The 23,376-nt window shown below is 38.8% G+C and overlaps 1 protein-coding gene across 5 annotated transcripts; it reads right to left on the reverse strand.

Moving 5' to 3' along the window:
* On the reverse strand, positions 1-23,307 carry Rala (Ras-like protein A). 5 transcript variants are annotated; one of them, XM_028313814.1, is made up of 5 exons: positions 22,646-23,052; positions 12,942-13,124; positions 10,575-10,735; positions 9,691-9,865; positions 1-1,414 (listed from the first exon to the last, which is right to left on the reverse strand). In XM_028313814.1, the coding sequence occupies exons 1-5, from the start codon at positions 22,697-22,699 to the stop codon at positions 1,301-1,303; spliced, it is 687 nt and encodes a 228-aa protein (XP_028169615.1). In that variant the 5' UTR covers positions 22,700-23,052; the 3' UTR covers positions 1-1,300. The 5 variants fall into 5 exon arrangements, with proteins under 5 accessions (XP_028169615.1, XP_028169614.1, XP_028169617.1 ...); XM_028313813.1 differs by lacking the exon at positions 1-1,414 and adding an exon at positions 3,675-4,396 and having other exon boundaries at positions 22,646-23,049; XM_028313816.1 differs by lacking the exons at positions 1-1,414; positions 22,646-23,052 and adding exons at positions 4,974-7,876; positions 23,161-23,307.
* Positions 23,308-23,376: the final 69 nt, after the last annotated feature.

Consider the following 23,376-nt stretch of genomic DNA (forward strand, 5'->3'; position numbering starts at 1 on the left):
TTTTAAATATTTACAGTTTTATTTTATACATTATATTATGTCCTTATCAATATATAATAATTAAAAAATGGCAACATGCAGCTCATCTTGTACTTTTGCTTGCTCAGTCAAGGCTATAAATACATAATATCGTTATTTTAGGCTGAATGGTGCTATAATTCTTATTTTGCAGAGTTTCATTGAGCACAGTATGCAACTAGACATGATGTATTTGCATAATATTCTGAATCATTTTGTGTAATCAAGAATTTCGTCCGAACTGTTATATTTTTACAAATACATCATGGTGTGCGTCAAGTTTAAATGGTTTCTCGTGTCTTTTGTTTAAAAATATTTCAAAAATCTACATAGCAGTCTTTTCAGCATTATTCTGCTAAAAGATAAAGATTACACATCATTGAGATATGGTGTGTAATACTGATCCTTTAAACCACCGATTTCTTTTGAGGGGAGACAGGGGAAGTTATGACGTCAAAAAAATTGTCCTTAATTTAAACATCAGCCACATACAAAGTAGTCTGCGCGAAAATTGAGCTTATATCTTTAAAAACGATATCACTTGTTTGTGGCAGTCTTGTACTGTCTCTTTCTTACCAGTGCAAGATCAGGCATACTATGTATGAGAAGATAAAGTTAGTGCTTATCAATAATCCTTCCTGTCTTACCTATCATTGGGACATTAGAATGTTTCAATGATTGCTCGGAGAAAGTTTTTCCATTAGTCGACAGGACACCGAACAAATGAGAAAAGTACATGTCGATGTCGGCTATCAGAAAGACTTCCGCAATACTACAGGTTTAACGCTTAACTCAGTGCCTGAGGGTTAGAAGCGGCAAGAGAGGAGTGACATTGGCATATTATGACGTGACGAGAGCATACAAATCTGAAGTCTCGCTGACGTGTGACGTCTCAAAAACACCCTCCCGTGCCGCTCCCATGCCTCAGGTACTGACTGTGTCAAGCGCAAGAAGTAAAAATGTAATTATTTTTATCTCAAAAAACATCTTACAAATGTTAATTCAATGCGCGATTTATATTTGTCTGATGACGTATTGTGTTATGACGCATCAGAACGTAATCGCTTCATACACTTGTGTTGTGTCACATTATCTCGTGTCGTGACATCTTCAAACGTGTCGCTAAAGTAATGTATGAAATCGATTCCGTTCTGATGCGTCATGTCACGTCAGACAATTAATATAAATCTGGCTTTAATGGAGAATGTTTCTGAACTCTTTCTGGCAGACAGATGGAATCCTTCATTAACCGAAGATAGGTAGATAGTGGCTGTAGGTCTTCCTAGCAGATGGTGCAGCAGGCAGGCCCGCACTTGCGCGCGGAGTGTTCGACGGGCTCTGTCGCTGCCAGCCCCTTCTTCTGGCGCGACATCTCGCGGATCAGCGTCAGGAACGCCTGCGGACAGCGGTTAGGAAGGGACTGTAGGGTAGTTGGAACGCTGGCTGGGGTACCCGTCAAGAAGATATGGTAGCCCCCTTACTAATAAAGTTACAGACTCGTTGAACACTTGTTTAATATGACGTATAGTATGAAAATGTCAAATTAAACTAATGTTCAACGCGTGTAAAACTTTTTTTAGTAAGGGGGCAGATCTTAAGACGTGTTTTTTGTCTAACTTCGTTATCTCTAATAACGAAAGGGGAAAGTTTCAAAATAACTTTAGTTTCTTAAAATGGCAATATGGAATATCTTGCTTATTTAAATTTCGTTTCTTGGCGGGATTTTCAGTTACTTTGCAAAAGACGCAGTCCAGCGCCCTGCTCATTTATTACATAGCTTCAACATAACTTGGCTTTTTGCCGACAGTTGAATAACAGAATTACAAATGGTTAACCACATTCACACTTTAAAAATTACAATTTAAATTGGAAAATTGACAGAAGTTTTTTTTTTTCAAATATACAAAATTAACAATCAAGCTCAATAAATAAACAGTAATTTTGCAAATCAGTATATTTCTGCTTATCTTTTCGTACCATTATAAATTTGTTCCGGTGAGTGCCTGATATACATTTCATACACAGATCGATACTCCATACATTTGTAAACTAAAACTAACCTATAGGAAAACCTTCAGTACATTCGAGTAGGTACAAAATACGATATGCCTCTATCATATTCTATGATATTAATCTTTTATTTTACAGATTTAATAATCATAGAATTTGAAGTCCACTTGCTTCCATCACCTTCAAAAAAACAAAAAAAAACTGATCTTATTATGTCATTTAAAAAAAACATCTATTGTCTTCATACAAAAATAATTTAAAAATTCGTTTTAGGCATTGAAGTGTCAGGAATCACGTGGACTAGGCCTCAATATAATATATCGCGTGGATACTACGACACTACATTGGCAGTACGAGCCCGCGCGACACTGGCCCCTCATGTAACCTAGTGTGTCGTGTCGGGACGTATTATGCTAGTCCGAGGTTATTGCTATAAATGCCGCGTTAACCCTATTCCCTGGTAGGTATATTATATGGAGTGAATAAAAATATATGTATATTACTATTTCTTATTTCATAATCATTGATTTCATATAAAAACAACAATAATGCAGATCAGCCCTTTTTCTTACAAGGCAAATAAGAAGGCTGCTAAAAATACGGTATTACGAGTTTGAATGACATAAATTAATAATAGTTTCTACTTTCTTCACTGTAAAGTTTATTCCCGCATAAATCATATACAGTGTNGTGTTTAGGCTTGGGCCAAATTCCGTGCCGCTGAGTGTATATGTAATTATCCTATATAATAAAAGCTTAGATTATAAGAGGGATTGATTATGCCTAGATAAGAATGTACAGACTGAATTATTGTTGTAATTTTATAATACGATATAAGCTTTTATACAAAGGGTCAATAAAAATCGATATTTTAAATATTTACAGTTTTATTTTATACATTATATTATGTCCTTATCAATATATAATAATTAAAAAATGGCAACATGCAGCTCATCTTGTACTTTTGCTTGCTCAGTCAAGGCTATAAATACATAATATCGTTATTTTAGGCTGAATGGTGCTTTTATTCTTATTTTGCAGTGTTTCATTGATCACAGTATGCAACTAGACATGATGTATTTGCATAATATTCTGAATCATTGTGTTTCAAGAATTTCGTCCGAATTGTTATATTCTTACAAATACATCATGTGTGCGTCAAGTTTAAATGGTTTCTCGTGTCGTTTAAAAATATTTCAAAAATCTACATAGCAGTCTTTTCAGCATTATTCTGCTAAAAGATAAAGATTACACATCCACATCACGTTGTGACTAAAGTGTACCACTGACCCTTCTTGAGATATGGTGTGTAATAGTGAATAGTGTTTTTCAACCTTTTTCATGACACGACCCCCCTAGTATGAAAAATTTTGTTTATTATAATTAGATTTCGGATTTATCTGCATTAAAAGAATTTTTTTTACTGAAGTAGTTTTTACGACCTCTCGCGACCCCCCTATAGAGGCTTCGCGACCCCCCTATAGAGGCTTCGCGACCCCCCTATAGAGGCTTCGCGACCCCCCTATAGAGGCTTCGCGACCCCCCAGGGGGTCGCGACCCACAGATTGAAAAACACTGCTTTAAACCACCGATTTCTTTTGAGGGGAGACAGGGAAAGTTATTAAAATTGAGCTTATATCTTTAAAAACGATATCACTTGTTTGTGGCAGTCATTGTACTGTCTCTTTCTTACCAGTACAAGATCAGGCATACAAGTATCAAAAGTCAAAGTTTTACTCATTTGTTATTGGGGTTTATTCCCGTTGTCCCCACTAGTGCAGACAAGCCTGGTGGGGACAACGGGAATGAACCGTCGTTAAGATATGAGAATGTTCCAATAATTGCTCAGAGGAAGTTTTTCCATTAGCCGACACCGAACAAATGAGAAATGTACATGTCCATGTCGCCTATCAGAAAAACAATACTATCAAACTTTTTTTTTATCTCCAACGAATGATAGAAAAACGTCTTACAATTCTTAAACTAATGCGGGATTTATATTTGTCTGATGACGTGTTCTGTTGTAATGCATCAGAACGGAAGCGGCTTTATGCACTAGTGTTGCGTCGCATTGTCTCGTGTCGTGACATCTTCAAACGTGTCGCTTAAGTAATGTATGAAATCGATTCCGTTCTGATGTGTCATGACAACGTCAGACAAATATAAATCTGGCTTTAATGGAGAATGTTTCTAAACTCTTTCTGGCAGACGGATGAAATCCTTCATTCAGCAAAGATAGTGGCTGTAGGTCTCCTTAGCAGATGGTGCAGCAGGCAGGCCCGCACTTGCGCGCGGAGTGTTCGACGGGCTCCGCCGCCGCCAGCCCCTTCTTCTGGCGCGACATCTCGCGGATCAGCGTCAGGAACGCCTGCGGACAGCGGTTAGGAAGGGACTGTAGGGTAGTTGGAACGCTGGCTGGGCTACCCGTCAAGAAGTTTGTAGCCCCCTTACTAATAAAAGTTACAGACTCGTTGAACACTTGTTTAATATGACGTTTAGTATGGGAATGTCAAATTAAACTAATGTTCAACGCGTGTAAAACTTTTTTTAGTAAGAGGGCAGATCTTACCGCAAGGGGGGAAATTAAAAAAAATACATTATTTCTTATAATGGCAATATGGAATATCTTGTTATTTTTAGAGAGACTGCTACTATCTAAATCGCAATTTATTGTTTCGTTTCTTGACGGGATTTTCAGTTACTTATGATGTACACAGTCCAGCACACTGCATTTATTCATTGCGTTTTTTGATAGCTTTAACATTACTTGGCTTTTTTCCGACAGTTGAATTACAGAATTACAAATGGTTATATTTACACTTTAAAAATTACAATTTTAATTTGAAAATATTGACACGTTATAAAACGTAATAAAACATTATGAAGTTTTTTTTTTCAAAATATACAAAATTAACAAACAAATCAGCTCAATAAATAAACAGTAATTTTGCAAATCAGTATATTTCTGCTTATCTTTTCGTACCATTATAAATTTGTTCCGGTGAGTGCCTGATATACATTTCATACACAGATCGATACTCCATACATTTGTAAACTAAAACTAACCTATAGGAAAACCTTCAGTACATTCGAGTAGGTACAAAATACGATGTGCCTCTATCATATTCTATGATATTAATCTTTTACTTTACAGATTAATAATCATAGAATTTGAAGTCCACTTGCTTCCATCACCTTCAAAAATAAAACAAAACTGATCTTATTATGTCATTTAAAAAAAACATCTATTGTCTTCATACAAAAATAATTTAAAAATTCGTTTTAGGCACTGAAGTGTCAGGAATCACGTGGACTAGGCCTCAATATAATATATCGCGTGGATACTACGACACTACGTTGGCAGTACGAGCCCGCGCGACACTGGCCCCTCATGTAACCTAGTGTGTCGTGTCGGGACGTATTATGCTAGTCCGAGGTTATTGCTATAAATGCCGCGTTAACCCTATTCCCTGGTAGGTATATTATATGGAGTGAATAAAAATATATGTATGTATATTACTATTTCTTATTTCATAATCATTGATTTCATATAAAAACAAAAATAATGCAGATCAGCCCTTTTCTTACAAGGCAATAAGAATGCTGCTAAAAATACGGTATTACGAGTTTGAATGACATAAATAATAGTTTCTACTTTCTTCACTGTAGAGTTTATTCCCGCATAAATCACATTTTTTATCTTTTTACATAGCAAGTAAAATCATTGTTATTGTATTCTTATTTATTATTATATGAAATCAACGACAACAGTGATGGCATATCTTCCAATAAACGTCTATGAGTCACCAACAGTTCGTTGATCAAGTTCCGTGTTAACGAATTGCATTTCAAATCACATACATTACCGTAATGTTATATAGCTAGCACATGTCTAACATCCATTCGGTTACCGCTTCATAGTACTCCTGCGTTCCTGCCACTTTGGTTGCCAAAGTCGGGACTATTCGTGTATTTATTGTTATATTCATAATAATTATCATTATGTGTGAAAATGTTATTTATTTACTTTATTGTTAGATTTAATATTGTATTTGATTGAGCAGTTTAAGGCTGTCATTTTGGAATGGTTTAAAAAAATCTGTTTCTTTTTTTATTATTATTTCGATGGTATTTCTCATGAAACTACTAGTTAGAACAGTCAGGATGACAGCCCTAATAGTTACGTTAAAATAATTATTTTCGATAGTTGTACATTCTAACATTCACTGTGAGTTTGTGTTTAGTATAAGAATAAGAACAGAAAACATCTGACGATAGTACGCTGAATCTACTGTGCAGTCTCGTGAAGCGACACCGCGGGCCGACCACATCCACGAGCAGTGCAGACGATCACACACTACGCGGTGCCTGCAGAAATATCCAATCATTCCGATTCCATGACATTCCAAAATTTGTTGCGCTTTCAGTATCAACCAATATCAATTATTCCATAAGCAACATTGGACCTTTTACATTTATATCAAGGTTTATAACCACCGAGTATCATATTTCTGCAAACACTGAAGAGGACAACAACTCCAATCAACACATTACACGATACAATTAGCACTTACCATTTAAAATAAATACAAAATCTTACGCTACACCGTTTGTCAGACGGGTCACTGCGGACAACTAATGGCAATCTAATCTGCGCGGGCGGACTGCGGGAAACCAGACACATCGTGAACGACAGGGCCCATCACAGAACCCTGAGGCACTCCCCAGTCCGCCCGCAGTTATCCGTGTTTCATTTTGCATTTTAGAATGATGAAATTACAAATCGTCATACAAAACAACGTGCAAGCACAAAGCTTAATAATAACAATAGGGGGATGCCGCCCGACACCGTCGGTCTGGAGCGGCATCCAAAAAATGCCAGCACCAAAATGGGCGAATATCATAGTACAATAGGGCTGCGGCGGACATGATGCTTTGAGCGCCAACGACCGACGACTGGCGGCTGATCATCAAACCAGCCAATACTACTTTGACACACACACACTACTGCATCGATGCCGGTCGCAAAATCGTCCACGCTAAAAGTAACATGTCTGCCATGGTCCTCACATAACCTTTGCCGCTTAAACCTAGAGTAAATCAGGCTTCGCTGCCATACTGGTTTGCATTTAATTCTTACTACGTGCGTAGTAAGGATGAGGATAGTATGGCAGCGATTCCGAACAGAAGCGAAGCGCGGCGGCCGGAGTTCTACCCGCGACTCGGGTATAAGTCCCTTCTATATGGGCTTCGTAAACCTTATATCGGTGAGATACTACTTCAAAACATCTTGTGAAAACAATTCTAATGAGTGGCCATTCGAAAATAAATAATTTCCTTAACATTAAAATTCCATTGAATAGAGTATTCTCGATGAGAACCGTTCTCAACTGCATTTGTTTATAAAATAATCTGCATTCGCAATACAATATCAAAACATACTTGTGACTACTAAATCTTGCAATGCTTACTAAAATAAAGTTTAAAATAATGAATCAAATCTTACGGAATCCAATCATCAACTAATCATTTAGATTTTTCTGTTTCGTTTAGCGCACGAACAACAACACAAAGTGTATGCTGTTGCGAGAATTTGTTACTGTCTTGTTTGAAAAAAATTGAATTCCCCAAGGTTTGTTTCTACACGAAATGAATGTAATCCAGTGAGACCAAAAGAGCGTGAAGCACAGCGTAAAATTAGTCACAGTACACTCGGGGCGCCCGGCTGGGAGCTCTACAATATGGCGCACTTGATGATTTTCCTGCGTTTCTTCTTGACGTCGCCGTTGGTGGCGCGCGTGTCGTCCGACTTGCGCGACCTGATCTCGCGCATCAGGTCAAAGAACACCTGCACACAACCGCACCCGTCAGCACACACACACCACAACCGCCCGGAGCCCGGAGGCCCGTTTAATAAAAGAGACAACGCGACATACAATGGTGACGTCACTAAACGACACACTTAGGCCTGATTTTTCAATAGCCGGATAACTTTTAACTGAAGAATAAGTTTGGCATATTAACAGTTTCAGTATGGGAAATAAATCAAAATGACAGTTCTATTCTTCAGTTAAAACTCAGCCAACGATCGAAAAATCAGCCCTTAGTCAGTTTTAGACTCGTATACCGAATTTTCATGACGAATCAACACTTATGTCATAGGTTTCAAAACGTCACAAACAATTCGACGTATACGATAGAAACCAACAGTATTGTTAAACTGTCGTTTATTCTATGTATAATTTGTCAAATTATCACATGTATTAAACAGACCACAGGAAAACCATGACATACAAACTACATACATATTTTGGAAAATAAGCCCCACACAATTTAGAAAAATGATTCCCCAGATGAACCCCACAACCAAATAACCATACGATTCCGGACTGACATTTATGTAGCAGCTGTGTGCTTTGCGTGACTTAAAATATGGTGGATATAGGAAGAATTAAAAGTATTAGGTAATCTGTGACACTGTTCCTTTATTTTTAAAATGTCAATTAAATATTCAAGAAAAGTGTCAAAGAATCGCAAGCATTCGTCTAGCAAAGCACACAGCTGTAAGTATGATAAAACTAAGCCGAGCGGAGCCGCGGGAACTACCAGTACTTGGAAGCGTGCGAGCATGCTCAGGCTTAGCTCAGTTTGTTAATTAATTTAAAATAATAAACACAGTATCTCGGTTTATAGAAATAAGAAATAGTTATATTTGGCGGTTCTAAGTTACCAAGGGCTTTGAGTTCATGAAATATTTGGGATTTATAAACGTTTATCGTTAATGCTATGCCGTTTACAGCGCTTAAACCTTGTTGATTGGGTGAGAGAACGCGTTATGAGCTCAGAGTTATGATGACGCACTATTTCACGACTTCAATACTCGTAATATGTATCAGGACAATCGCTCGAAAGTAGTAGATATTCGCAGTAGCACTGGAGCCCGATTGTTCGACTTAGATAACTGTTGTTTGGCCACAGCCCAACTTGTTGCTCATTACCGCCTGCGTGCTAAGATAAAATCTAAAATCTAAGATCCGTTAATGCGTTTTGCTTACTCACGCTGATAATTGGAGAGTGCGGTTAAAGAGACCAAATATTTGACACTTCTGCCACCTTGTACATTTGTTCGTAATTTTGTCGTTTACTACACCGTAGCGAACGAACACTATCTATTTTCTGAAGTGTATAGGACCCACTGCTTTGTTACCCAACGGCTAGTGTTATGAAATTTAGCCAGAAACCTAGCAAGACCCAGGCGCATTGTACTCTTTACTAGTCACCGGGTGATTCTGGATAAAGATGTCTACTTTCCCAAACAACATTTTTTTAAAGAATATTAGCAATTTGTAAATACAAATTACTAAATAAAATAAATTAAATCTCGTTAACCCCTCGTGGCAAGCTAAATATGCTTCGGGGATCCATCCCGCGTTCCTCGGATCATGAGTCGGCTAGTCTGACGCCTCATAGTTCGGCTATCGTGTGTAATGCGTACTATTCCCACCTCTCGTTCCCACCACTGCAACTCCTGTGTAGCCAGGATCTACAGCTTGACCGCCATAAAAACCCAACCAATGAAGGTCAAGTTTGTCCCGGGGGAAAGTTAAACTGTCATTGGACCCGCAACGAAGTTAATCAGAAGAAATAATGTGTTTAGCGTACCTTGTCGACGTTGTCGCGCGTCTTGGCGGAGGTCTCGACGTAGGGCACCTGCCAGGCGGCGGCGCGCTCGCGGCAGGCGTCGAGCGGCACGCGGCGCTTGTCGGCCAGGTCCGACTTGTTGCCCACCAGCAGGAACGGGATGTTCTCGTCGTTCTTTACGCGAAGGATTTGCTCTCTGCGGACGTATGGTGCGGGAATGTCAATCAGAATTCACGTATTTAGGCAGCGGGCGGGGCACATAGCTCGTAGAGCTAATGAAATAAATAAATAGAGCTGATGGCCGCTGGGGCAGGAAAGTTCTTGAAAGGCGACCACGAACCCGAAAGACGTAGCGTGGCGGAGACTCCCACTAGGTGGACCGACGAAATGGTGAAGGTCGCGGGAGGTGCCTGGATGCGAGCGGCGCAGGACCGGTCTTTGTGGAAACCCTTGGGGGAGGCCTTTGTCCAGCAGTGGATGTCTTTCGGCTGAAACGAAGGAACGAACGTAGCACACATATCAAATAAGAAAGGGATCGTCATCTTGTCGCCTTTTCTCTAACGTAAATGGATCAGCGAAGGGGTTAGGAACAAAGAACACTAAACGGCTCGAGTTGATACGATGACGATCCCTTTCCGAGTTGTTAAGTGTGCTTCGACCGTTAGGCCGTAAAATATAAAATGAAAGTTACTTAATTAAGTATCGTTATTCGCTTGTATCAATAAACAAAAAAATAGAAGAATCGCGTTTTGTCAGCTCCTAAAACTGGCGCCCGTATTCACAAACATTACTATGAGGTCTCACAGTGCGCGTGGACGCACAGGGTGACACGGCCCAATCACAGAGCTTCTCTTAAGCAAGCATCGTTTTGTGAGTACGGGCATAAGTCAGTTAACCCCTCTGACCTGAACTCCTGCGTGGCGTCGAAGCTCTCAGGTTCCGTGATGGAGAAGACGCAGAGGAAGCCCTCGCCGGAGCGGAAGTAGTTGTCGCGGATGGCGGCGTAGTCCTCCTGCCCCGCCGTGTCCAGGATGTCGATCTGCACCTCCTCGCCGTCCAGCACCACCTGACAAAAGACACAGCTGTAGCTATAAAACGGGACTATTCCCACCTCTCGTTCCCACCACTTCAACTCCTGTGTAGCCAGGATCTACAGCTTGACCGCCACAAAAACCCAACCAATGAAGGTCAAGTTTGTCCCGGGGGAAAGTTAAACCCCCATTGGACCCGCAACGAAATTAATCAGAAGAACATAGGAGGAGTTCGAAATAAGGTGTAGCTATAGTCTGCTGATCCGTATTTTGAATCTCCTTTTAAGCTTCAGCCACACCAACGCGTGCAGATTACCATCGCCGCCGCAATCAAAAAGGCCAATGACAAGTCGCGCGACCAGTGACAGTTCACGCGACTTGTCATTGGCCTTTGTTGGTGTTGGTGTGGTTAAAGCTTTAGGCGTAGTTCAGTATGCGTGCCTGATTTTAGGCACATTACACACAAGGCTGTTTCTTATCGAATAATGAAAGCAGAACATACACCACACCTCAGCACATAAATACACTACAGCCAAAAATGTATGTTCAGAATATATGAACTATAGATTCTGAACATACATTTTTGGACGTAGATCAGAATGCGTGCAGTATGTTAAGTATACGGCTACCATGCAGCTACTTTCTTGGTGAATCAAGAGATAGATACCTTTCGGTCTACCTAAACCTACTTTTACCATGGATGGACCTACTTTTCGTGTATGACAGAAAAAAAGAAATGCCTCCCAAAGGACCACGTTAATAGCGGTGACTATCGGATCAGCAAGGTCCTTTATACATTAGTCTTAATTAAGCGTGTCTCTTAGTTAAAACACGACGGGATGGTATGTGGGTAGATGCGTGTTCAGAATAGCAAAAGATATCACAATTGAGATCTTATCCGTTCCCAATCCCAGCCCAATTAGGGCTATCATCGTCATCAGACACGGAGTGAAGTCATCACTCGCGGATTGAGCAATTCACCTCGTCTTGCAATTTACTCTAGACACTGCAGCTCTTTGCCCAAGGTTAGTGTGGTCACATAATACAAACCTTGGCTTTCAATTTGTTTTCTTTTTTTTAATAAAAAGATATTGTATACGTCCGACTCACATATCTTTTGTGACAGGTCTGAGTCTTATTAAGTGCCTAAAGAAATGAAAATATTATGTTGAATGTCTGACGTTTATACATCCATAATATTTTGTACCCATAACAATCTAGACCGGGCTCGAATTTACCACTTTCAGATAGGCTTTACTATTCCTACATAGTAAAACCACTAGAAAAAAAAATACGTGCAAGGTTAAGTGTCAAATGTAAAGCGGCCGCGGTGACCCGTATTATACGTGGAAAGCTACCGTTTCTAATCTGATTCACTGGTAATTAACTTGAATATCAACTGTCTGCTAAGTCGTGATTAACTGTTGTTAGGGCCTTCGTAAATAGGACGTCATTGACTAACTTTGGTTGCTTTTGAATGTCAGTTACATAATGTGTTTCCGCTATGCATTTGTTTTAACAGACAAAACAACGTTGTTATAATCAGAAATAATATTATGCGTTTTAAAAGCCCATTAAAATCCCATAATTACAAATTATGATCAGAGAGAATATGTTTAGAAAGTAAAGAAAGTGATAAATATGAGAACTAGTTCACCTCCATGGTTTGTCCACGAATGTGTCGCTTCAACTTCAAAGAGAGCCGATTTATGTTTTCCGGCCTCTCCTGTTTGCTCAATACTGATAATGGCACAAGCTAAATCTACGGAAATCGATAATTTCATACTCGTCTAACGGTTTAGATCAGTTTTAGTTGATAACTTATTGTAATTTAATAACAAGATAATAAGGTCTTATTCGTTGTTGTAACACAATTTTAATACCATTTTTTGGTCTCATCTTATTTCCAATTAGTACAAGATTGAAATGCGATATTACAAAATCACCAGTAGGCCTAAGATGCGCGCCGCGATAAGCGGTTATCACGCCATTTTATCGATTTTGCCCATACATTTTGACGTCGATAAAAGTTATCACGGCGCGCATCTTAGGCCTACAGACCATTCTTGTGGCGGAGTTTTGGGCTGACACTGTGTAGGTTTGTTGTCGACACGAAAAAATGAAGAAGACCATTCTGGCCCGTTCGCTATTACGCGCATGACGGTGGATCAACGTGCGGTTCTAAAGGTCTTATTCGAAAGTCCTCTTTGTGGTCATGTTCCCTGCGCTTTGCTTGCTCACCTTCTTCCTGTAGCTGTCTGCCTTCGTGGGCTCGTAGTCTTCGACGAACTCGTCGTACATGAACTGCAGCGTGAGCGCGGACTTGCCCACGCCGCCCGAGCCCACCATGATCACCTTGTGAAGCGTGGGCGCCGCCGCCGGCTTCTTCGACATCACTGGGGAGGCGCGCCGCACGCCCGGACACTGGAAAATACAGAGTTAGTTTCGTTAAGGCTATATTTCACCGGGACACCATGGCGGCGCAACCAGTCGCCGCTACCAACAAAATGTATGCAGCTTTGCGCAACCAAACGGACACCAGGTGAGTAACTCTCTATAGAGCTGTATACATTTTGTTGGTAGCCGGCGACTGGTTGCGCCACCATGGTGTCCCGGTGAAATTTAGCCCTTAGAGGGCAATGCATTGTGTTGTGATACAGGGAATCTTGAGTGGTGAAGGTGGACTACCCGCGGTAGTATTACTAGACAGCAGGGGGAAGAATTAGGCTAAGTTGCACTACATTATTTTAACCGCAACTAACCAAAACCGGTGCTTTTGTTTGATGTTGCAAGCCAATCATTAATGTTGCATTGACGAAGTTATTGTCGACTTAAAAACTTGTTATTTCACTAAATTTAATAACACGCTACAATAGATGCTACAAATGATATAGCTAGCTCTATGTTCATTGTTAATTTATTGAAACAGTAATTTGACCCAGACAATATTCAAAGAAACATAAATCATAAATACACAGTAGAAAAAAAAACAGTTGAGTTAGGTCACAGAATTCACGCGATATGCAACTGGAAATCCAATTAATAAAGTTATACCCACCTACTTTATTTAAGTACTTTTAGTAGTTACTTAATTTTACAAACAAATTAATTCACCGTTGATATTTTCACTGCATTTACAAGTCCATATTAACCGGCAAAGCCAATTCGGCATTTTATCAGAACAATATCAAAGCTGTAAAGTTAGTATTACACTGACAACAATGTTATCAGTTGTTCAATATATTTTAATAGCCGATAACAAACAGTTTAAATTCCCTAAATTACATAAAAGATAGGAGGCACACCGCCAAACTGACTCGACGACGCTTATCAGTAAAATGCACTGAGGTAAATGTAAATTGCCCCACACTATTGGTGCTACTGGTCTACTCGTAACATCAACATCAAACCAAGAATAATATTCATTATCTAAACTACGCGAAAATATTTTCGTAAGGTCAAACACCGCTACACCATTTATGACGCGCCGAAACTATGCTAGAGCCCAAATTGGCGATACCATCGAGACAACAAAATGCTAATGGCAGCCGTTTTTGAAACGTTCCGATACGGTTACCAATACTGAAGATTGACAGAACGAACTCTTTTGCATAATATTTACGAAAATCCGAAGAGAAAATAAATATGGTGTAGTAACGACGTAAACTGAAGGCGACCACAAACGTGTCAAAAACGAATAACATGATCTCATACCATAGAGATTATATTCCTCTAGGAAACGCTGTTTAAAATAAACCTGACTGACATTGACCGACAAGCCTCCAAATTAGGATTGCATCCACCGTCAGAGAAATCTGATTAGCTACCACCCAGTCGATGTTAATTATCACGGAGAAAATGGACGATTCCTTACAGTCGCAGCTGACACGGTCAATGGTTGCGTAAATGAGTAATCAATTCTGCATTTAGCAACGGGCATTGCCGCCAATTACCCTCCACGACTGGCAGAACGCTGCCGACGAACGGCTTCATTGCGGCCACTGCCATTCAGTAAAAGTGCTTCGAGACTCCGTTTACATACTAATTGACTTACTTTGCATACATAGTAGTTGTTATTAATCGAACAGTCTTCTTGAAACCAAAAATAACAAATACAGCGGCAAAATTTAAAGATTTATGTTAATTTTCATCATTATTATCATTGGCAACTGCATCAGCAAACAAAATGCTAATTTTGAGAGTGGAGTGTTACCACGATAAAAAACATTATTTGTCTAAATAAAATGTATTTAGTTTTTTTTTTTTGTAAATAAGTCTCACGAAAAAAAACGACATTGTTTATTACTTAAAAATCTTAACTGCTATCGTGTAGTGTAATAAACATTTTTAATTTTCGATCATGTATTTATAGTTTTGTTTTGTACAAAAAATAATAATTTATTATTTAATAACAATCTCTGGCTACTTTTACAAGCTATGGAGGCCAATGCGATGGCGACAATTATCTTTCAACAACACTAAGACTTTCAATATTATGAGGTTCATCATTATGGTTACATAAACATGACCATTACCTTAATTAACCATGAGTTCATCGACTCTTCAAGATAAGGAAGTATGTCGACGACTACTCAATCAAAAAATCAAAATCAAAAATATTTATTCAGTTTAGACCACAAGTGGCACTTATGAACGTCAATAGAAAATAATAAAAAAAAGAAAAGGTAGCCCTTATGGGGCACTTTACATGTCTCCTTATCTTTTGGGCCCTACCAGATTCCATACTCCACTTTGATCCAAAGTGCGCAGTAAAAACAAAGCTATTCTGCGGTAATAACGCATTCCGCGCGCATTCTGTTCAGGTGACGTGTGGTATTGTGGTATTGCCAGCGGAATACGAAAAGGGAGGATAAACAAAGCCTAATCAGCAATCAGCAATTAGCTGACTGTGACGGCTCCGGCACACTTCCCGTTATCACATCATGGACGGTCACGGATTAGCAGAACTGTATGAATTGAAGTATTGGGAGCATTTGTATGTAGTGAATTTTTTTTTTCATTAGGTACTGGCAAACGGCCATATTGACTCGTATTTGAGTTTTTATTTTTTATTAAATTAAAGTTATAATTAATGGAGTGGAAAATTTTCCAAACACGTTCACACTTTCGACATCATCGATGCCGCTTTTCAAGTCTCCTTCAAAAGGGGAAAACAGTAAATGCACATACAAGAAATGCTACTTTGTTTATAGACCGGCTAACCTTTCGAAAACACTTTCGCGCTGATCATTGCACCGACTAGTGATTACAACAATGTACTTGCGAACACTGCCTTTCGAAAAAATGGGGACAAGATGAAATCGATACTGTGACAACACCCAACAAGGATCTATTTTTAGGACGAGTCATGTATTTCGTTTATTGGGAAGTAGAGTAGGTTGCGCGTCCATTAGGTTTAAGCCATGGGAAATGGCCTGATTAGCCTGGATAATATATCCATTTACGACCACTAAAGTACAATAACGCGAAAAAAATTAATCGATTATTCGTCATACCAAATGGTAGCAAAAACTAAACTAAAGGAAAACATAAGATGAAGAAAACGTGGATATACCAGCGTGTAGATAATTAACTTCATTTTATCAACGCATGAAACATCTTCATAAATAAACCATATGTTATAACAGGAAAATAACACAATTAAATGATAATTTGTTCATTAACTTCTAAATTGCACTTATTATATTCGCTAGCATTATACAAATTGTAGGTTTTACACTTTTTAGGGACCGCAAAAGGAAAAAAGGTCACCAACTACGTCTGTCCATCAACAAGTCTCACAAGGATGAGAATAAGGATAGGTACGGAACCCTCAGTGCCCGAGTTTGGCCTGCATGCGGTTAGTTAAAAACATCAGTCCAATTTATCTCTAGAGATATCAAATCATTGAGAACCTATAAATCATCCGCACGCAACTCAGGCAGGGTGTTACTAAGTCCGTCAACCTAAACGAACAATCTTATTCATTTTAGGATACAATGGCAAATTGTAAAGAACTGCTCATTTCATTTCAGCTGAATAATTCAATGGGAAATCATAAAGTGGAAAACTGGAGTCGTAAAACAGAAACGTGATCTGAAAAAGCAATACGATGCATTTCAAGACGTACACTGAGGAGATGATGCTCGTTATTCAGATATGGATATAAGTCGATAGAGATGCCGGTCGTATACCAAATATATAGATTGGCCGACAAAGCAGACCTAATGCTGGCTTATCTCACACTTGCAGCCGCAGCATCGGATGCAAACAATGGCTAAATTACCACTGACCTTGTCTATGTAATCGCGGGTGATTCAGCGCGGGCAGACGGCGCGTCAGCGTCACTATACTCACGCAAAAGAAGCCCATGGTAATTAGCTATATCAATTAACCGCGCGTGATGTCCTCCTCTGTGCGTGTCCCCGGCGCAACTGACCGCTGCTGATGTAATTGTGAAACGGGAATGGAAACAATGAATTTGCCAGTTATATCTCATTTGTTTTATCCTCAACGTATGTTATTTGTTACTATCATGTGATGATCATTATGACACCTAGATTGTTTTCATCAACAACATCTACATTACTATCAGGGGGAAGGTAATTCAAGCATCAAGAAACGCATCATTCCTTTCACTAGTCGTGCATTCAAACATTCCAAATACTAACATGAATAGGTCAAGGTATTTCGACAATAACCAATAATGCGCAACCTGAACAATCTTTCAAGACCTTTTGTATATTCTGTCTGGATTTCATCATGTTAGAATTACATACTGAGCTGTTGATGGAGTTGTCAATGTTTTATTATAATTTTATGACTGTCATTATTTTCAGTCGTGACACGCGCGTATTTAGGTTACAGTGTCATTTGCAAGTTGAGCGATTTGCAGCCAACCACATAACGGCGCGTGGTGTGGCTGTAACATGGGTTGCAGTTACTCGCCGTAAACGAGGTGCGATTATGGCTCCCAAATTACGTCAAAGCCGAAGAATAGACCTTATTCATACAACTCTTTTTGACAATGTTCTCACGATGCGGTTGTAGATTGTAGTTAATTAGTTTTCCACGTGTAAGTAGGTGGTCATCGTATCTAGTTTTTTTCTCTGAAAACATCATAATCGCAATTCCCACTAGCTAGAATCTTTGTAATAGAAGTTGTTAACTCTTATCACAATATAACATACAAGTATCGCTCTATCAGACCTGAGTTACAGATAATGCACGAGTACGAGACCTATTCGATGTATTGGGCTTGCGTTTATCTCGCTTGTGTTGGGATGCTGACAAAATTGAAATATCGCTATTGTTTTTTTTATTTAGCTTAAATTTTTCCCAAATGGAGAAATATGAATACCTATTAGTGAGTTAGTCATAACTTAATGAGTCACGTCCGAGCATTTTCCGCTAACACACGTGAAATAGTAATTCCTTAATTTGATTGTGATGGAAGGTTTAAGTAGTTGATTAGTCATTATGCTAAGTATAGTGACACGCATTTAGGACAGTTAAGTGTTGATTTGTTTAACTTCAGTTGTAACTGGGGACCCCGTGACCGTGTGACAATTGTAACAGTAGTCCATTATTAGCGTAATGGTAATAACAAAAGATTCGTGAGTAATAACACTTTGTACCCAAAAAAACTGAAGAAAAGTTTTCACGATCAACAAAAGTGATTCACAAATAATATGCTGTAGGTATTTATATTGAAGCGTCTGAGAGTGTTATTGTTTTTGTCTTCAGTAAATTATTGTCTGGAGCTTCATCATGAATGAGCGTTCATCCCATACAAAACAAGATTTTCCAAATGTATAACCCATATACGCCAATGCACCCTAGCATAGACTAGCTTTCGCGTGTTTTGTATCACTTCAGTCAACGTCATTCCTATGCTAGTCCAGTTGGTCAGTTGGTTGAGGAAACAAAGCCAAGTTTAGAACCGTTAAACCGTCCGTCTGTCTCCCGGGTCGGCTACGCACTCCCGCTGTAACGGTGCAGTCAGCGTCGGCGCATAGCGTTTCGTCTTGACGCACTCCATCCATTATGTTGACAACAACATTACGGATAGAGCCAAGAAAACTGCCGTAGTCAAGATTAAAGCCGTGAAGAACAGGCAAGATTGAAGTCTTAATAAAATAATCATATTTTGATCATGATGACTTATTCTGTCTAAAAATTTCACTTGATCAATTAAGCAGTGCTATAAACGTCTAAAAGTCTGATATTCTGAGTTCTTATTTGGGCAGCTACGACAGACGGAAGATACTTAAATAAATTTAAAAACTTCTATGACTCATCAATCTATGTATGGTCGGAGTTAAATAAAATGTGACGAGTATAATGTAGGCGTCCCTTGAGGCATTCCTCGGGCCTACAGCGTAACCCCCATCGCGAATGACTACAGCAGGCGGCCATCAAAGACACGTGATCGATATAAATGGAACAGATGGATCCTCGCATATAACCACACCAGACGTAGTTTTATTCGAGCAACAATGTAATGTAAAGCAGTTAATTTTCATATAGAACGGATAACTCAAATACACAAGAAAAGGTATAAAGAACGCATTTTGTGGCTTCGAAAATGGGTCAATTACCATAACAATTAACACAATTTGTAAAGGAAAAGTGCAAGAGTCAGTAGTATGCAATTGCATTTGGAACATGGCACTTTGGATACAGTGAAAGACAATAAATGCCTTTGAAAGCTAGTTAGAGAGCGATATGATGTGAACTATGACTGTTGAAGCAAATTTCATTAGGAGTCCCAGGAACAATAACAACTGTACAGACAAGTCAAGAATACTCTCACATGACGTCAATAACATTAAAATACATAGGTATATCACGGTCAGCGTTGCCAGACGTCCCGATTTTGGCGGGACGTCCCGATTTTTAAATCAAATTTAAATGTCCCGCGCGGGACATGCTCGGTCCCGCTTTTCGGAGAGAACTCGACCGCACGTGGCGTACGTACTAAATCTGATTTAAAATATTATTTTTATTGTTAAAATACATTTTCTATAGCTACTTTTGCTATCTATTGTCACGTAAACGTAATTTTAAGTCAAATAAAAAGATAAATATTTGAAAACCTTTGATTATTATACGTTTTTTTACTATGTCCCGTTTCTGACGGAAGAATCCCGCTGTTTTCACTCAAAAAGTACCAAAGTCCCGACTTGGCGAAAAAAAAAACTGGCAACGCTGATCACGGTTGACATTTATCGCCAAGCAACGGTACATGTGCAGCGGGAAAATGATAAGCTGTAAATTCATTGACAAAAGATAATGACCATGTGCAATGCGTCACATTAAGCACAGTACTGTAATACAATGTCCAACGAATGACCATAAGCCACAAAGTAGCCATCTCATCTTATGAAGATTATAAAATAGTGAAATAACTGCAGACAGTGTCGTAAAGAGAAACCCAGACTAGAAAGGAGATCTTTTTCCATTACCTTAATGTTAAAGGTGAATTCAGTGAAAGTGACTAAAATAGAAATCGGCGTTTTAATACACATATGGGTTCCGTTATTTTCGCGCACGTTTTTGGTGTGGTGTAGTGGAGATTGCGAATCAATACCTATAAATTATATGAACGTGCTTTATAACAGCACTTTACTGAAGACTTCCCTAACAAAACCGACGCCAAGAGATGCTTTTTTTTCCTCTATTTTAGGACTGATAAAGATATACCCTCTACGTTGCGGGAGTCAAGGACCGTTGGTGAAGAACATCCTGCCATGATGATTCTGTAAAATAATTCTAATAATTGCATGTATTGGGTTAGTTTGTTTTCGTGCACAGCCAAATGGGATGTTATTTGTTTTACTTATTCACCGGTGCCATGTCGGACCTGGTACGAGAGACCACATTTACAAATAAGTACCAGTCGGGTGTAATAAATACTGAAACCAATTAAGCTTCCGATTGCAATTATGTGTGATTCATTCACCACATCATACATAAATTTAAACATTTTATTTTTGCTAGAGACATCAATAAATAATGTATTCTTTCATTTTGCAGATGTAAGTAATTGAATGTAGAACCGACAGAAAGCTCGATCTCGTAAAAACACGAGTTTAGAGATGAAATGTGCTAACTGTCGTATTGCCCAATACCGCTATTCACGTCTCTTAAAGAGGACTTATAACTTAGAAGGTACCTCGAAAATAGAGGTTCGATCTTCGATCCCATCCCATAAGAAAGGTTCAGCCAAACCAACGCGATCAGCCGGCGTGCAGCGATGGGGATCAGACCTAAAAGCATTGATCGCCATCGCTGCACGCCGCGGCGGCTAATTGCGTTGATTTGGCTGAACCTTAAGAGGCAGTTGCTTATAACAAAATATGCGTAATTCGTCGCACATACTAATGACTGATTAAGATATATGTATAAAAAAAACTTGGACGAGGAAACCGTTTTAACAGGACCCAAGGAGGGTAACGAAAATGATCAGAGGAACTTTTATGAATGTTGCAGCTTTAGAAAAACTGCTTTTCCGTTAAGTTTGATACACCAGGCATATTATGAGTCTGACGTGGAAAAAAGTTGTTTCGAATAGACGGTCTGAGTGACGTATATCAAGATACGACATTCACTGGGCTTATCTCGGCGCGGCGGCCCTAAAACCTCCTCGAGCGCAACCGATGCTCTGATAACGAGAAATTGTGGGATGATTCACACAACATTCAAACTAGTGTAGATTACTTGGAAAGCTTATGGGATAGGGATAAACTTCTTTGTTTTCAGGCAAATTAAAGAACAACGCCTTTTGAATGGAAAACATGAAAGTCTTATAATATTTTAAACATTGGGAGGGTAAATATCTTATTTACTGTTGTCCAAGTCTAGTCACACAAAAATAATTGAGTGCTTTGGTTGGAATAACAGGTCTATTTTATGAACCAAAAATAACTTATTTCAACAGAAACAATAACTTATTTATAATAGCGGATGGCTGATTGATTGTTACTGAAGCAATAAAGAATGGGATGTAATTAAAGATCAATTTAAGTAGGTATGTTTGAAGGAAACACTAACAATTAATCATCATTGATTTTATTAGCTTTAAAATTGATTGATTGGGGTGATCTACTCCTAGCTATAACTATTGCATGACTGCTCTTCATCAATGTGAACAGGTATGTGCGTGTAACACAATAACAGTGCAGACTCGCAAAAACACAGCGGTGCAGTGACAGCAGATGAATGCAAAAAGTTCATGTGTTCCACTTCGTTTGGTAAGAAATAGAAACTGGTGACAATGCACGGAGTATACTGCCCACAAACATGAAAGATACCAATTAAGGACACTGAACTCTTATAATTATTGTTATGCTTCAAAGCATAATTCAATAATAGATTGATTACATTTTCTTTTAATTAGAAACCAACAACAGATTTTATACAATAATTGCTATAATAGTTAACAGTGAATGATATCATTATTTTAGATTCATTACAAAACGAAATTCTGAAATATATCATGTTATTCTTTGTAATAACAACAACTATCCTTTACTTGAAGACTATATAGAAAAGAAATAAAATCAGTTGTAAACTACTCTTAAAGTCTTATGGATTGTACTTTTTAAACTTGCAATTAAAAAAATATGCAGATAGTGATGTGTGATTACAAAAATCACTTGTTCAGGTTAATGATAGATTACAGGACCTGCCTCCTGTTTCTTAGCAAATAAGCTGCTAATTACTTTTGCCTCAAGTCTAATGAGATTACTCATTATGACGCTAGACATCAGAAAATTTATTCACAATAACATTACATACAAGACATTGTTTCAATATGCTGTTAATGAGTTCTCATTACTTATGATCAGATCATTTGAAGTTAGAAACATTTACTAAAACATTTTCTGATATCAGTCATTCGTCAGGAATCTTTAAATTGTAATTAACTGCATACAACATACCTTTTGCTCCTCTAAAAATGTGGTAGATAGCTGATACGCTAGAGCAGAGAACATAACTGGACACTCAGCATCCTCTCCCGCCGAGAGGAGAAGGTAACCACCACACTCCCATAATACTCAGAATTTGACTTTATGGAGACATCACACCAATTCACAACTTCAATCGTTTCACGGTTCAGGTACTCTTTAATTATTTTCTCAGTAACTGTGACCAACTCTAGGAAAATTGACGGAAAATCATTCGGAGGCTCGTGACTCACGGAGTTCACAATAACAGTGATAGCCCGAGTCGATGTGACTGCTCAAACAGCAGGCGCGACCCGAGTGTCGTCTCGATGAATCGGGTCGGGAAAAGTGTACCAACACGTGAGAACGGCAAGACAATGCGCGAGAAACTGTGGGAGAACGAGAGGCGTTGCCATTCTAGTAAACAATCACGTCACTGAACCTAAATACGGCACGGTACTGCATTGTTACACTTTCAGAACGGCGGTACACTTTATTTTCTGACTTACCTATACAATAAAGCTTCTGCGGCTGCAGTTTATCCTTGTTAATCGTTATGTTACAAATTGATTTCACTTTTCTCGTCAATAGTTTTTCACTTTACGCAAACCTGTCAAAAATGACGAATTCGAAGGGTGGCATCACTCGCTGTCCGTCCGAGTAGCGCTAGCGCCCTCTATTTATTATAATAAAATAACTTATTTACCCATCTTACGGGGAAAAAA

The sequence above is a fragment of the Ostrinia furnacalis genome, unplaced genomic scaffold, assembly GCF_004193835.3.
Source record: "Ostrinia furnacalis isolate ACB-3 unplaced genomic scaffold, ASM419383v2 OfSCF4386, whole genome shotgun sequence".
NCBI classification, from domain to species: Eukaryota; Metazoa; Arthropoda; class Insecta; order Lepidoptera; family Crambidae; genus Ostrinia; species Ostrinia furnacalis.

What these genes read in the sequence shown, in the direction of transcription:
- Rala (XM_028313814.1), bottom strand. Translation starts at nt 22,699, where the DNA reads ATGTTCTCTGCTCTAGCGTATCAGCTATCTACCACATTTTTAGAGGAG. An exon ending in GACGCCACGCAGGAGTTCAG is followed by an intron (nt 9,866 to 10,574) that starts GTCAGAGGGGTT and finishes ATACGTCCGCAG; the next exon opens with AGAGCAAATCCTTCGCGTAA. An exon ending in CGCGCGACAACGTCGACAAG is followed by an intron (nt 1,415 to 9,690) that starts GTACGCTAAACA and finishes CGCTGTCCGCAG; the next exon opens with GCGTTCCTGACGCTGATCCG.